This window comes from Lynx canadensis, chromosome A3, assembly GCF_007474595.2.
Source record: "Lynx canadensis isolate LIC74 chromosome A3, mLynCan4.pri.v2, whole genome shotgun sequence".
NCBI classification, from domain to species: Eukaryota; Metazoa; Chordata; class Mammalia; order Carnivora; family Felidae; genus Lynx; species Lynx canadensis.
The window spans coordinates 23771424-23785481 of NC_044305.1; the positions used below are offsets into that span (position 1 = coordinate 23771424).

A 14058-nucleotide genomic window follows, 5' to 3' on the forward strand; every position below is an offset into this window, starting at 1 on the left:
GCAGTGTGTTGTACAATATATTGTTGGTTAGTGTACATAGATGTAGTATGCATAAAACTAATAGCACAAAAAGGAGGGGGAATAGAGCTATATAGGAGCTCTGGAATTAGTATAAATCTGAAAAGATTCTGTCAGGTTAAGATGTATATCGCAAACCCGATAGCAACTGCAAAGAAAGTAACTTTAAAAATAGAGAAAATCATTAAAGGAATTATGATGTTATACCAGAAAGTGTTCACTTACTACAAAAGAAAGTATTATAGGAGAAATAAAGGAATTAAAAAACACATAAGCTATGTAGAAAACAAAAAGTAAAAAGGCAGAAGTAATCCCAACTGTGTCATTAATAACCTTAAATATGAATAGATTAAAACAATTTATCCAAAAAATAGTCATAGTGGAGTTTTTAGAAAAGATCCAATTGTATGCAGCCTACAGGAGGTATACTTTCTATTCAAAGGTAGAAATAGGTTAAAAGTAAAGGATAGAAAAAGATGCATACTTCAAAGAGCAACCATAAGAAAGCTGGAGTGGCTATAGTAGAAGAGACTTGAAAACAAAAAATGTTATCAGAGATAAAAGAAAAAAAAGGACATTTTATAATAAGAGGGTGAATCTATTAAGAAGATAGAACAGTTATAAACATATCTAACAACAGAGCCAAAAAAATAATAAATGAAACAAAAACTAATAGATTTGAAGAGAGAAATAAGCAGCAGTAATAGTTGGAGACTTGAATACCCCACTTTCAATAATGGAGAAAACAACTAGAAGATCAAGAAGGAAATAGAAGACTTGAGCAACACTCTAAACCAACTAGACTTGGGGCGGCTGGGTGGCTCAGCTGGTTGAATGACTCTTTATCTCAGGGTTATGAGTTCAAGCCCCATGTTGGGCTCCACACTGAGCATGGCGCCAACTTAAAAAACAAACAGGGTACGTGGGTGGCTCAGTTGGTTAAGCATCCAGCTTCAGCTCAGGTCATGATCTCGTGGTTTGTGAGTTTGAGCCCTGCATCAGGCTCTGTGCTGACAGCTCAGACAGAGCCTGGAGCTTGCTTTGGATTCTATGTCTCCCTCTCTCTCTGCCCCTCCCCTGCTCGTGCACTTGCTCGCTCTCAAAAATAATAAACGTTAAAAAAAATTTAAACAAACTAAACTTACTAGATATATATAGAACACCACCAAACAACTGCAGGATATACGTTCTTCTCACACGCACATGGAACATTCTCCAGGATAGACCATATGCTAGGTTACCTAAAAAGCCTCAGTAAAGTTGAAAGGATTAAGATTGTACAAACCATGTATTTCAGTCACAGAGAAGTAGTATTAGAAATCAGATATTAGAAACATGGAAATTAAGTGATATAATAGTCAGTTAAGCATCCGACTTCGGCTTAGGTCACGATCTCACAGTTCGTGGGTTTGAGCCCCGTGTTGGGCTCTGTGCTGACAGCTCAGAACCTGGAGCTTCAAATTCTGTGTTTCTCTCTCTCTCTCTCTGCCACTTCCCTGCTCGCTCTCTCGCTATCTCTCTCTCTCTCTCTCTCTCTCTCAAAACATTAAAAAAAAAATTCAAAGATATTTTGAGACGAATGAAAATGACACAACATACTGACCTTAAGGAATGCAGCTAAAGCATGCTAAGGGAGAAATGTGTAGCTATAAATCCCTACATTAAAAAAAAAAACAAACAAAAACTCAAATTCCCCAATCGGTAACCTAATTTTTCTCCTTAAGTCATTGAAAAAGGAAGAGGCAAGCTATTTTCTCAAAGCAAGCAGATGGAAAGAAATAATAGGATTGGAATAGAAATTAATAAAATAGAGAATTGAAAAATAATAGAGAAAATCTACAAAACCAGAAGTTGGTTCTTTGAAAAGGTTAACAAAATTAACAAACTTAGCTTCACTGATCAAGGAAAAAAAAAAAAAAGACAATATTCAAACTACTAAAACCAGGAATGAAAGAGGGTACATGACAACATGTACAAAGATAAAAATGACTCTAAGGAAATACTGTACACAACTGTATGCCAACAGATTAGACAGCCTAGATGAAATGGACAGATGATAAGAAAGACAAAAACTCCTGTAGCTGACTCGAGAAATAGAAAATCTGAACAGACCTATGAAAGTAAAGGGATCGAATTAATAACAGAAAAACTCCCCCCCCCCCCCCCCGCCGCAAAGAAGCCCTGGCCTCTTAAATAAGAAGCCATTTAAATAAGAATTAACACCAGTATGTCACAGACTTCCACAAAATAGAGGAGGAAGAAACACTTCCTAACATATGAGTCATAATTAACCTGATACCCAAACCAAAGACACTATAAGGAAATTACAGACCAGTATCTCTCATGAATATAAATGTAAAAATCCTCAAGAAAATACTAGCAAACCAAATTTAGCAACATACAAGAATTATACACCTGACCAAGTAAGTATATACGTGACTAGGTAGGATTAATGCATAGTTGATTCAGTATATGAAAATCAATTGATGTATACACTGTATCAGTAGAAGAAAGAACAAAAATACAATCATTTCAGTAGATGCAGAAAAGCATCAGACAAAATCCAACACCCCTTCATGATAAAAACACTCAAACTGGGAAGAGAAAGAAGCAGTCCCAACCAATTAAAGGGCATCTTAAACCCCCAGCCAGCATACTTAATGCCCACAGACTGAAAGCTGCTCCCCCACTAAGATCAGGCACAAGACAAGGACCCCTGCCTTTGCTGCTTCAACTCAACATTGCTTTGGGGGTTCTAGGTGAGAAAGAGAAATAGAAGGCATTCAGATTAGGAGGAAGTTAAGCTGTCTCTCTTCACAGATTTTATATATAGAAAAACCAAGGAATCCAGTAAAAACAAAAACCCACTAAACTAGTAAGTGGGTTCAACAGCGTTTCAGATTATAAGGTCAATATACAAAATTCAATTGTTTCTATACAGTAGCAATGACCAAACCAAAATTAAGAAATTTCATTTATAAGAGCATCAAAAAGAGTGCAATACTTAGGGATAAACTTAACAAAGAAATGCAAAACTCCTACTCTGAAAACTATAAAACATTTTTATTATTATGAAAGAGGACCTAAATATAAAGCTATCTCGTGTTCATGGACCGGAAGACTCAGTATGATTAAGGTAGCAGTACTCCACGTGTCGAGCTCTGTGTCTGTCAAAATCTCAACTGGCTTCTTTGCAGAAATGGATTAGCTACAAACCATGTATCTAATGAGGGACTTGAATCTAGAATTTGTAAAGAACTCATACAGGTCAGTGATAAAAAGACAACACATTTTGAAATGTGGGCTAAGGATTTGAATACCCATTTCTCCAAAGCAGAGATACAATAGCCAATAAACACATGAAAAGATGTTTAACATCATTACCATCAGGGAAATGCAAATCCAAACCACAATTAGATACTACTTCATACCTGTTAGGATGTTTATCATCAAAAAGACATGATAGCAAGTGTTGGCAAGGATGTGGAGAAATCAGAACCCTCATTCTCTGTGGTGAGTATATAAAATGGTGCAGTCACTTTGGAAAACAGTCTGGCACTTTTCACAGTTCCTCAAAAGGCTAAACAGGGTTACCATATGACCCAGAAATTCTAGTCCTACTTATATATCCAGGGGAAATGAAAACATGTTTATGTAAAAACTTACACGTGAATATTTACAGCTGCAGATTTATAATAGCCAAAATATGGAAATAACCCATATGTCCATCAGCTGGTAAGTGGATAACAGAATGTGGTATATTCATATAGCAGAATATTATTCGGCAGTGTAAAAAATGAAATACTGATATATGCTACAACCTGAATGAATCTTGAAAACATTGTGCAGAGTAGAAGAAGCCAGGCACAAAAGGTCACATATTTTATGATTCCATTTATATGAAATGTCTTAAAAAGGCAATTCCTTTGAAACAAAGTACTTTAGTGGATGCCTAGAGATGAGGGGTTTGGTGGCAAATGAGAATAAGACTTCTTTTTGGGGTGATGAAAATGCTCTAAAATCAGTTATGATGGCTGCACAACTGTGAATATGTTAAAAACCACTGGATTATACACTTCAAGTGGGTGAATTGTATGCTGAATTATAGCTCAAAGCTGTTTTAGGAAAAAAAAAAGGGTATGCCCCAGAGTGCAGTGTAGACCTATGGAGGGTGGTGACCCCTTGAATCAGTTTTATGCAGCTGAAGAGATTGGAGGGAAGCAGAAACCTCTCAAACTAGTTTGCCCATCCTCATCCTTGGGAATTAATCTTGTTGCTGAGCTCTGGCCATTGGTTTAAGAACTGCCTTTCTTGAAAATACTTACCCCAGAGACTTTCTTGTCAAACCCGTGAAAACCAGGCACCAAAGATCGGCATTGCCCGGGGAAGCATCTGAGCTGCCTGTGTTTCTCTTTCTCCACAGACGTTTATTACTGAGGAGGGCTTGTTTGCCATTCACTGTGCCTGTCCTTCCCTTAAGCATCCTGTCCCCCAGTGGCTCTCCAGCCCCCTTAGCACAGAGCCCGACACGGGGCTCGAACTCACAAACCACGAGATCATGACCTAAACTGAAGTTGGGACACTTAACCAGTTGAGCCACCCAGTCACCCCAATAAATAAACATTTTTAAAAATTTAATTGAAAAAAAAAAAACCTTGTAGATTAAAAAGAAAAAAAAACTAGTAGCAAGCAAGCATTACCAGAAAAACTCATTTTCTTTTTATTTACCATATACTTACATGTTACTTATTCATGTGCCAGGCATTGTTTTCAGCACTTTGAATATATTAAATCCTTTGATTTTTGCAATGTTGGTAAGAGATAGGTACTGTTGCTGTTACCCCAGTTTTATAGGTGAGGATGGATACTGAAGCATAGTGACATCTACCAGCTTACCCAAGGCCACTCAGCTGGTGAACAGTAGTAGAGCTGGGTCAGATGTGGCAGGCTAGCTCGGGGGTTGTGCTGTTAACATCTGTGCCATGCTGCCTTTCAGTCTTGCTTCACTCAACAACCTGTCATCTCCCAGGGTTGTGATTTTATATTAGTGACATGACATGGCTGTAAAAACATAGTTCCATGCCAGTAGGGCAGAATAACTTGGGTTCTTGTACATTGGTATCACCTTGTAGAAGTCACCAGACTTTTGCATGCACCTTACCCAAATATTACTTGATAACCACTGTTCTATCCCATATAGTTTTTCTGGCCCTTTGCAAAAGGTCTTGCAGCAGTTCCAGTGGGAGCTTGGAAGGACCTTAGTAGTTACTCATTCATCTTTTCACATTAAACATGAGAAAAGTTGAGGGGAAGTAATCCCTAAGGTCTCTTGACCCTGACCAGTACTCTTTTAAAATAACAGGTACCTAAGAGGAAGGCTCCCCAAGAACCAGGTGCTGGGCTTTTCTTGTGTTCTCATTGACTCCAAATAGCCACCCAGCCGTCCACAGTAGCATTGCTGTTACTTCCCTTCTATGAGGCAGTCTGAGGCCTAGTGTGGAGGTAACTTGACCAGTGTTACACAGCCAGCAAGTTATAATCCCAGAGCCCTCAGCCTTCAGCACTTTGTTCTAGCACCTTCCCATGAGTATTCTTGATTGTAACCTGCATGATTCATTGAGACTTTCTTGTTAACTGGGTAGTAGAATAAATGTGATGGTTTACCTGCAGCCCAAAATATGATAGCTGGCATATACCATGTCCCAGAAATATTACTTAGCTGCTGCCATTGTTACTAACAATGAAACTGGGTAAAATGGAAGTCTGCTAGTAGACACTATGTTCATCTGTATCATTAACAGCAGTTGTGGTGCCCAGTCTGCCTTGGAAAGCTGAACCTTAGAAAACTTTAGATGGTTCTTTGCAAAACAGGAGAAAAGAAATCTCGGAAAAGAATCCCTCTCAGTCTTTTGGCAGTGCTTCCTTGTAGAATCTAGGTAGAGGTACCAAGTACTTAGAGTCAATTGTGACCTGAAGAGAGTTTGGCACAATTCGTTGCTAGCTCACTGGGCACTTGGGTGGGGGATACTCTCTGATGATGACGGGAGAAAAGAATATCAGGAAGAGATGGATCTTGTTGTTGCATTGGCTGTGTCAGAGCATTTTCACTGTGTTAAAGTCAGTGAGATAGAATGCAACTGCAGAGTTGGTTTGGTTTTTTATTGAGTATAATTGATACCGACGTATTATTTTCAGGTGTACACCATGATGATTTGATACTCGTACATAGTGCAGAATAATCGCTACAGTAAGTCTAGCTCACATCTGTCACCATACATACAGAACTTCTTTTCTAATGATGTGCAGAGTCAGTTTTTCTGTTTTTAAGCTTGCCTGGCCCCTGTGGGCACAGAGGGGGTTTTGTGGCTTTCAAAGTCTCTGTCATGGGCTCAGGGGCCAGTCTAATGGCTCTGTTACCTCAAGTCTGTCCAGAGCTGGTTTGAGGAGCAGAAACATGTTTCCTTACAAGCAGTGTTTCAACCCTCTCTCCTGGTGGCTGTCTCAGCCTCCATTGTGTTCCCTCCTCCAGGGGCTTCTGAGGAGAATGGCCTGCCTCACACTTCCACCAGGACCCAGCTGCCTCAGTCAATGAAGATCATGCATGAGATCATGTACAAACTGGAAGTGCTCTATGTTCTCTGCGTGCTTCTGATGGGGCGTCAGCGAAATCAGGTGGGCCCCCCCTCCCACACGTCTCAGAACACGTCCCGGGCACTTGTGGGGCATCAAGTACTCCATTAGGCTGTCACTCCAGCCCAGCAAAGTGCAGGGGTCATTCTCCTCATCTCTGTTTACATATTAGGAAGCCAGTCTCATTCCAGAGTCCATAGTCTTTCTACCATACCTTGCTGTGGGCAGCATTTCTGGGCAGAGCATTGGTGCCCAGGGCATAGCTGGTTGCTTGGCCATGTTACCTGACCTTGTGAATATGAAGAAGAAAGGGTTTTTGTGACAGGACGACTGCCCTGTAGATGCACTAGAAGAGTTGCCAGTCCGATGGGGGCTCAGGGTGGTGGGCCAGAGCTGGGAGCTGTATCAGTTACAAAAACTAGACAGCTATTGGGGCTCCTCATGTGCTGGGGTTGAAGGAGCAAGGGCCTATAACCTACAGGGGGAGAAAGAGAGCTCTGGAAGTAGCACTCCTCTTCAGGATAGATGAGAACTAGTCCTCTCCTGCTGACTAATCATTGCCCTGTGGATGAAAAAAAGGTGGGCAGTTGGCGGGGGGCACTCAACAGTCCTTAAGCTCCTTTTTGAGTCAGACCCTGGACCATCATAGCAGCTCCGTGCGAGATAGGTGAAGTTATCCCCATCTTACAAGTGAGGAGCAGTTTTGGATAGCGTAGCCAGGGAGAAGACTCACTGCAAAGATGACATCCAGCATAGCAGTGTCATGAAGAAAGTGAGAGGGCCATGCACGCTGATCCCTGAGGCAGCCTACCAGGTAGAGGGAGCGAGTCCTGAGGTGCAAACATGCCCAGTGGGTTGGTAGAATAGTAGGGAAGCAGGGGCATGGACTGGAATGATCAGTGAGGGGAGGGATGAGGATCCCATCTGGGTTTCACAGGCCATTTTAAGGACGTGGGTGTTTACTCTGAGTGACTGGGAAGCCACCCCTCTGGCAGCCTTGTGAAAGAGATGATGGTAGCCAGGACTAAGCATATTGGTGGAGGGGAGTCGCAAGAAGTGCTTACAGTCTGGATATATTCTGAAGGTAGAACAGGTAGAATTTGCTGATAGTTTGGATGTGGGCATGAGAGAGGGATTAAGGGTGACTTCTTTGACAACTTCTAAGGTTTTTGGCCCAAGCAGGTGGGAGGATGGATTGGCCATTTATTGAGATGGTTAAGACTGTGGGTTAGGAGTTAGGGGAGAGGAGTGGAGGCGTAGAGAGAAGGGCAGGGAATTCAGTTTGAACAAGTTAGGTTTGAGGTGTCTCTCAGAATCGGCACCCGGATTACCTGCACCTGGAGTTAGGGCAGAGGTCAGGCCCGGGGCTAGAACCATGGAGGTTGTCAGCATGCAGTTGGTATTTAAAACCAGGACCCTGGATGAAGCCCCACCCTGACCTCCACGGCATTGAAGCTCCTTACTCCAATATGGAATACATTTGTTATGAAATGATTACGTCGCTGTGCCCTACACGTGTTCAGTGCTTTTATCTTTTTTCACGGTTATTCACATTTGAATTTGGGGGTATTTGGTAAGTTATAAAAAAAAAAAGTGGTGACCACCTCTCCCCTCACTTGATACTTGAGGAAACCAGGGTACAAAAAGGGCTGTGCTCTCAGGTTCCAGGCATCAGTAGAGCCATCTACTTTCTGTCCCTCATGACCGTTCCCTGCTCCCTGAGCAGCCTTCCTGTTCCCAAGTCTTTATGAATCAGTCATTGGTTTCTCTGGTTAACCTGTATGATTACTGCTGCTGCTGCCTTGGAGGGACCACAGGCTGGCCTCAGGATGCTGCCCACCTGAGAACCAGTGTTCTGCTGGCATGTCCTCAGGAGCACAGTCAGCATTGACTGCGTTCTGCTGTATGCCTGCGCTGTGGGGACATGGATCCACAGGCCTCATCGAGGCTGGGACAGCAAGGAAAAGGGATTCCCCGGCCAGGCCTCCCAGAAGGTTCCTCCTTAGAGTGGCCTTTTTGTTGTACATTCAGGCCAAGTTCTCTGACCAGTCTTGGTTAAATTGAAGTCACTCTCCCCAGATGTCCTAAGTTCCATTTCTCCAGTGCTCATGTAAACAATCAATACAGCACTTCCTGTAAAGTCAGGCCCTGCATTTGGGCCACATTACCTCATTGAATCCTTTCAGCGTCTTCAGTAGCTCTCATTTTCCATCAGGGGACTCAGGTTCAAAGAACATTGTCCAGAGTCACAGTTTTGTCCAGTTTTGGCCTCCTGAGATAAATGCACACCCGGGCACCTGGGTGGCTCAGTCGGTTAAGCATCTGACTTTGCCTCACATCATGATCTCACTCTTTGTGGGGTTGAGCCCCGTGTTGGGCTCTATGCTGACAACTTGGAGCCCGGAGCCTGCTTTGGATTCTGTCTCCCTCTCTGCCCCTCCCGCGCTCTGTCTCTCTCTCAAAAATAAACATGTTTTTAAAAATTTAAATAAATAAATGCACACCTGTGGTAGGCCTGAACGACAGGCTTTAGGATCAGAACCCTTGAGTTAGGCCGACATTTCCACCACTGCCTTGGCCATCTGTCCTGCTAAACTTCCCCTTCCCCTTGTAGAATGGGAATCAGTAAGCACTGATCCTGTGCTCAGGACTTTACATTTTCTAGCTTTGTCCTTATAAGAGCCCTGAGAAGAAGTACTAATAACTTTGTTTTAGGTAAATATATATATATATACATATTTTTTGATAGGTAAATAATTCACATAGTTCTTTATTAAAATGTGTAAATAAGCGGGGCGCCTGGGTGGCTCATTAAGTGTCCGACTTTGGCTCAGGTCATGAACTCGTGGTTTGTGAGTTCCAGCCCTGCATCAGGCTCTGTGCTGACAGCTTGGAGCCTGCTTCAGATTCTATGTCTCCTCTCTCTGCCCCTTCCCTGCTCATGCTCTGTCTCTCAAAAGTAAATAAATGTTAAAAAAAAAAAATGTAAACAAGCATGAATGAAGCCTTTCTCTCCTCTGATCCTGGATATTCTGGTTCTTCCATGAAGCATCTAATTTTTACCAGTTATTCATGTATCCTTCTAGAGACATTTTATGCTTATAAAAGCAAATATATTCCTCTCATTTTTTTTTTAACACAGTGACTAATATAGCATGTACATATTTGCTTTTTTGATATTGTATCTTGGTAAATGTTTAATTCACTATGTGTGAAAGACCTCAATCTTTTTTCTGGTACCTTATACCCCACTGAATGGATATGCCAAGGTTTACACAACTAATACCCACTGACGGGAAGTATAGGTTATATCTATTTTTTTGGTATTGCAAATAGTGCTGCTGTTCTTTAGTGAGTAACTTTACACATACGTCATTTAGTATGTGGATCTGAGAATAAATTCCTGAAAGTAGAATTGCTGGTCAAAGGGAATATGCATTTGTAGATTTTAGAGATCTCACCGAAATGACCTTCTTCTGCAGGCAGTTCGGCAAATGCCCTCTCACCAGTAGTGAGTGAGCGTGCCTGAGGCCCAGCTCTCCAGCACAGTATTATTTTTTTTTTTTTAATTTTTTTTTTCAACGTTTATTTATTTTTGGGACAGAGAGAGACAGAGCATGAACGGGGGAGGGGCAGAGAGAGAGGGAGACACAGAATCAGAAACAGGCTCCAGGCTCTGAGCCATCAGCCCAGAGCCCGACGCGGGGCTCGAACTCACGGACCGCGAGATCGTGACCTGGCTGAAGTCGGACGCTTAACCGACTGCGCCACCCAGGCGCCCCTCCAGCACAGTATTATTAAGCTTTGTTCTCTGCTAACCTGAGAAAGCGAAAAATTCATTGTGATTTGAATTTCTTTTAGTATTATAAGTGAGGCTGAATGCTTTCATATATTGAAGAATGTCTTGTATTTTCCTGTCTGTAACCTTTGCCCATTTTTTCTGTAAGGTTGGTCTTTTTGTTTAAGAGATTTGTAGGATTCCTTACAGAGGAAATTAGCTTTTTGCCTATGATGTGAGATTGCCAGTATGTTCTCCATTTTCCTATTTGACTTAACGACTTTGCTTATTGTGAATTTTGCCATAGAGAATTTTTAAAGGTTTATATGATTGAATTGAACAGTCTTCTCTTTTGGCTTCTAGGTATACTTAATATTTTAGAAAATCTTTCTCGTATGGTCGTTTACAAAAATCTTTGCAGGGGCACCTGGGTGGCTCAGTTGGTTGAGCGTCCGACTTCGGGTCAGGTCATGATCTCGCAGTTTGTGCGTTCGAGCCCCGCGTCGGGCTCTGTGCTGACAGCTCAGAGCCTGGAGCCCGCTTCGGATTCTGTGTCTCCTCCTCTCTCTGCCCCTCCCATGGTCATGCTCTGTCTCACTCTGTCTCTCAATAATAAATAAACGTTTAAAAAAATTTTTTTTTTAAATCTTTGCATAGATTTTTCTAGGATACTTAGGGTTTACATCTTTTTTTTTTTTTTTTTTTTTTTAACTTTTTTTTCAACGTTTATTTATTTTTGGGACAGAGAGAGACAGAGCATGAACGGGGGAGGGGCAGAGAGAGAGGGAGACACAGAATTGGAAACAGGCTCCAGGCTCTGAGCCATCAGCCCAGAGCCCGATGCGGGGCTCGAACTCACGGACCGCGAGATCGTGACCTGGCCGAAGTCGGACGCTCAACCGACTGCGCCACCCAGGCGCCCCAGGGTTTACATCTTTTAAATATGTTTATCTTGTCTCTAGTTGAAATCTATTCCTACTCTGAAGCATGAGGGGTATTTATACTTTAATGATATGAGTAGGAAACAAACTAAGAACAAACAAATTAAGAAATATGATTAAGGTTATTAAGTTCGTATGTGTTGGAGCTGCTTGTCAAACCCAGGACTCCCTGAATCCAAAACTTGTGTTCTTAAAAGAGGACCCACCATACAGTGTGACTCCAGGAGTATTGTGGGGATCTGTGAGTAGAGTGCAAAAGTGTGTCTGTGCATAGTGGGAGTGTGGAGAGGGGTGGCTAAGTGAGGTATTTCATTTAAACCTCCCTACTGACTGTTGCTTTCTTCATCCTCAAAGATTGTTTAGAACGTGGCGAGCAGGAGATTTTGATGGATCTTCACAGCACGTTTGTTGTAATGCTTTTTTGCCTTCCTACCCCATCCAGGTTCACAGAATGATCGCAGAGTTCAAGCTGATCCCCGGGCTCAATAATTTGTTCGACAAGCTGATTTGGAGGAAGCACTCAGCATCTGCCCTTGTCCTCCATGGTCACAACCAGAACTGTGACTGTAGCCCGGTGAGCTGGGGAACGTGGCAACATACGGGCTTTATTTGCCAGGAGTACTTGTTTCCAGGACTGCTGTTGACCCTTTGAAATCTCATTTTTTGAAAGAGTAGAAATAAAGTCCTACCTAGTCTATATGATCCCTTAAATGGAAGCTGCCTTGAGAAGGGTCTGACCCCACCCCTCCACCTGTGCAGAAATCCCTTCTGAGGCCCTCTGTCAGCTTCCTCGTGCACACCTCTAGGACAGGGCGCTCCCAGGAGGCTTTCCCTCCAGAAAGCCTCTCTGTTACCTAGTGGCAGGCTTCCCCTTGATCTGTATGCAGCCCCACACTGTTGCACATCTACTGGTGGTGGGTTTTGCCCTCTTGAGAGCATGCATCACCAATGGTCTGTGGCCAGAAAGGGCTTTAGGGTGCTTTCTTTTTTAAAGGAGTCAGAGGCTCACCTCTACCTGGTCTCTCTTATGGTGCACTGGAGAGAGCACTGAACTGGGAGTCAGGAGGCCTCTATGCCACTCAGTTTGCTGGGAGAGCTTGAACGAGTCGCTGAATCTCTGAGCCTGTTTTTTGCAGGAGGAAGGTCACACTCCCTTGCCCACTGTCCTCGTGGGCCACGTGGAGGCTTGATCACCAGCATCAGGAGGACAGTGCTCTGGGACTTTGAAGTGCCACACACGGCCATCAGTGCCATAGGCTCTCCCTGGTCTCTGTGCCATGTTCTGGGGACTTCCCACAGTGCCTGACCTTCCAGCTTACTGTTCTTCTCTGGCCTTGTCCAATTTGCCTCTCAGCCCATCATCCGAATTTTTAATTTCAAGTTGAATGTATTCTGCGTTTTGAGACATCTGGTTCTTTGTCAAAAACGACTTGGTCTTTATTTGTTATGTTAATGTTCATTACTTGTAACATACTTTTTTTATGGTCTTGGATTGCTCATGGGATGCTAATACTTGCATTTGAATCTTCATATTCCCCTCAGGGTGGAATGTGACCTCGTGTTCTGGAATGTAGCCTTGCCTCTGGAAGTATTTCTTCAGAACACTTGCTTTTGTCTGCCAGGTTCTTTATGAGTAAGTGCCACAGGGCAAGTTTTCATGTTGAGTGCCAGATTTCTCTTCGGGGGGCTCCCCTTCACCACCAGTAGCACCCGGGCAGAAACAGGCATCTTTGCCAGCTCCCTGGGCTGATAAGTGGGGTTTTTCTCACTCTTGTTTGACCAAGTGTACATGCTTACCAGGCTTTACATGGGCACAGGGTTCTGTCTAGTCCCTGCAGGGCATTAAACCCAAGCCCTGGCATGAGTAAATGTCATTCCCACTTTTCCATCCCACCCAGAGCTGCTGACCATCTGCTCTTGTGCTCACTGCTCTGAACGCAGTCCTTTCTTCATTTCTGATTCCTATGGATTTTCCTTTCTTATGAAGTTAGCCTCACGTTTAAAAGAATTTTAGTTATTTTTTATTCAACATGTAGGTGGAAGCAGCGGGGGATAGCAGGAAGGGTCCGCAGCAGCTTAATCTCTTATTGGCCAGTTGTGGAAGTCAGCAAAGAGTTTCTGACTATAGAAAAGTCCTCATTGTGTGTGAGGACAGAGGCTCAGAGAAGCAAAGCGACACATCCAGGCTCTCACCAGAATGTTTTATTTTCATTGGGAACGTTGTGGTGATGGTTTTAACATCAAGGATGCATATGTGTTTTAGGACATCACCTTGAAGATACAGTTCTTGAGGCTTCTCCAGAGTTTCAGTGACCACCACGAGTAAGTACGAGTTGTCTTTGGAAGGACAGTTGTTGCAAGGGCTTCTCCCCTGTCTCAGACCTCAGCTCCGGAGGACCTGGCAGCTGTGAGGGCAGCTGTCACATGGTTACCACGTGTGGCTGCACTTTGACAATACTGTAATAAGAGCTGCTGTTCATGCGGCCCTTCCTTTGTGCCAGGCCCTGTGCCAGTCTTCCCCTGAGCCCTCACTGCCACCTCAGGAAGGGAGTACAGAGTTGCTGGCTCCTTGTTACCCTTGGAGTCAATACATCCCTCAACTGTCTGTCCCTCCGAACCAGGAATGGACAGCTTGGCCCTTCACAGGGACCTCAGGTGGGCAAAGTGGGCTGAGTATTTGCTTATTGAACA

The 14058-nt window shown here is 43.2% G+C and overlaps 1 protein-coding gene across 3 annotated transcripts in view; it reads left to right on the forward strand.

Moving 5' to 3' along the window:
• Positions 1-14058, forward strand: part of LOC115510167 (transient receptor potential cation channel subfamily C member 4 associated protein) — a 70010-nt gene that overhangs the window by 46693 nt on the left and 9259 nt on the right. For 2 of the 3 annotated variants that reach the window (XM_030309727.1, XM_030309729.1), the window contains 3 exons: positions 6524-6690; positions 11810-11941; positions 13631-13689. In XM_030309727.1, the coding sequence (XP_030165587.1) occupies positions 6524-6690; positions 11810-11941; positions 13631-13689 (358 nt within the window). The remainder of the gene's footprint in view (positions 1-6523; positions 6691-11809; positions 11942-13630; positions 13690-14058) is intronic. The other variant, XM_030309728.1, reaches the window with a different exon arrangement.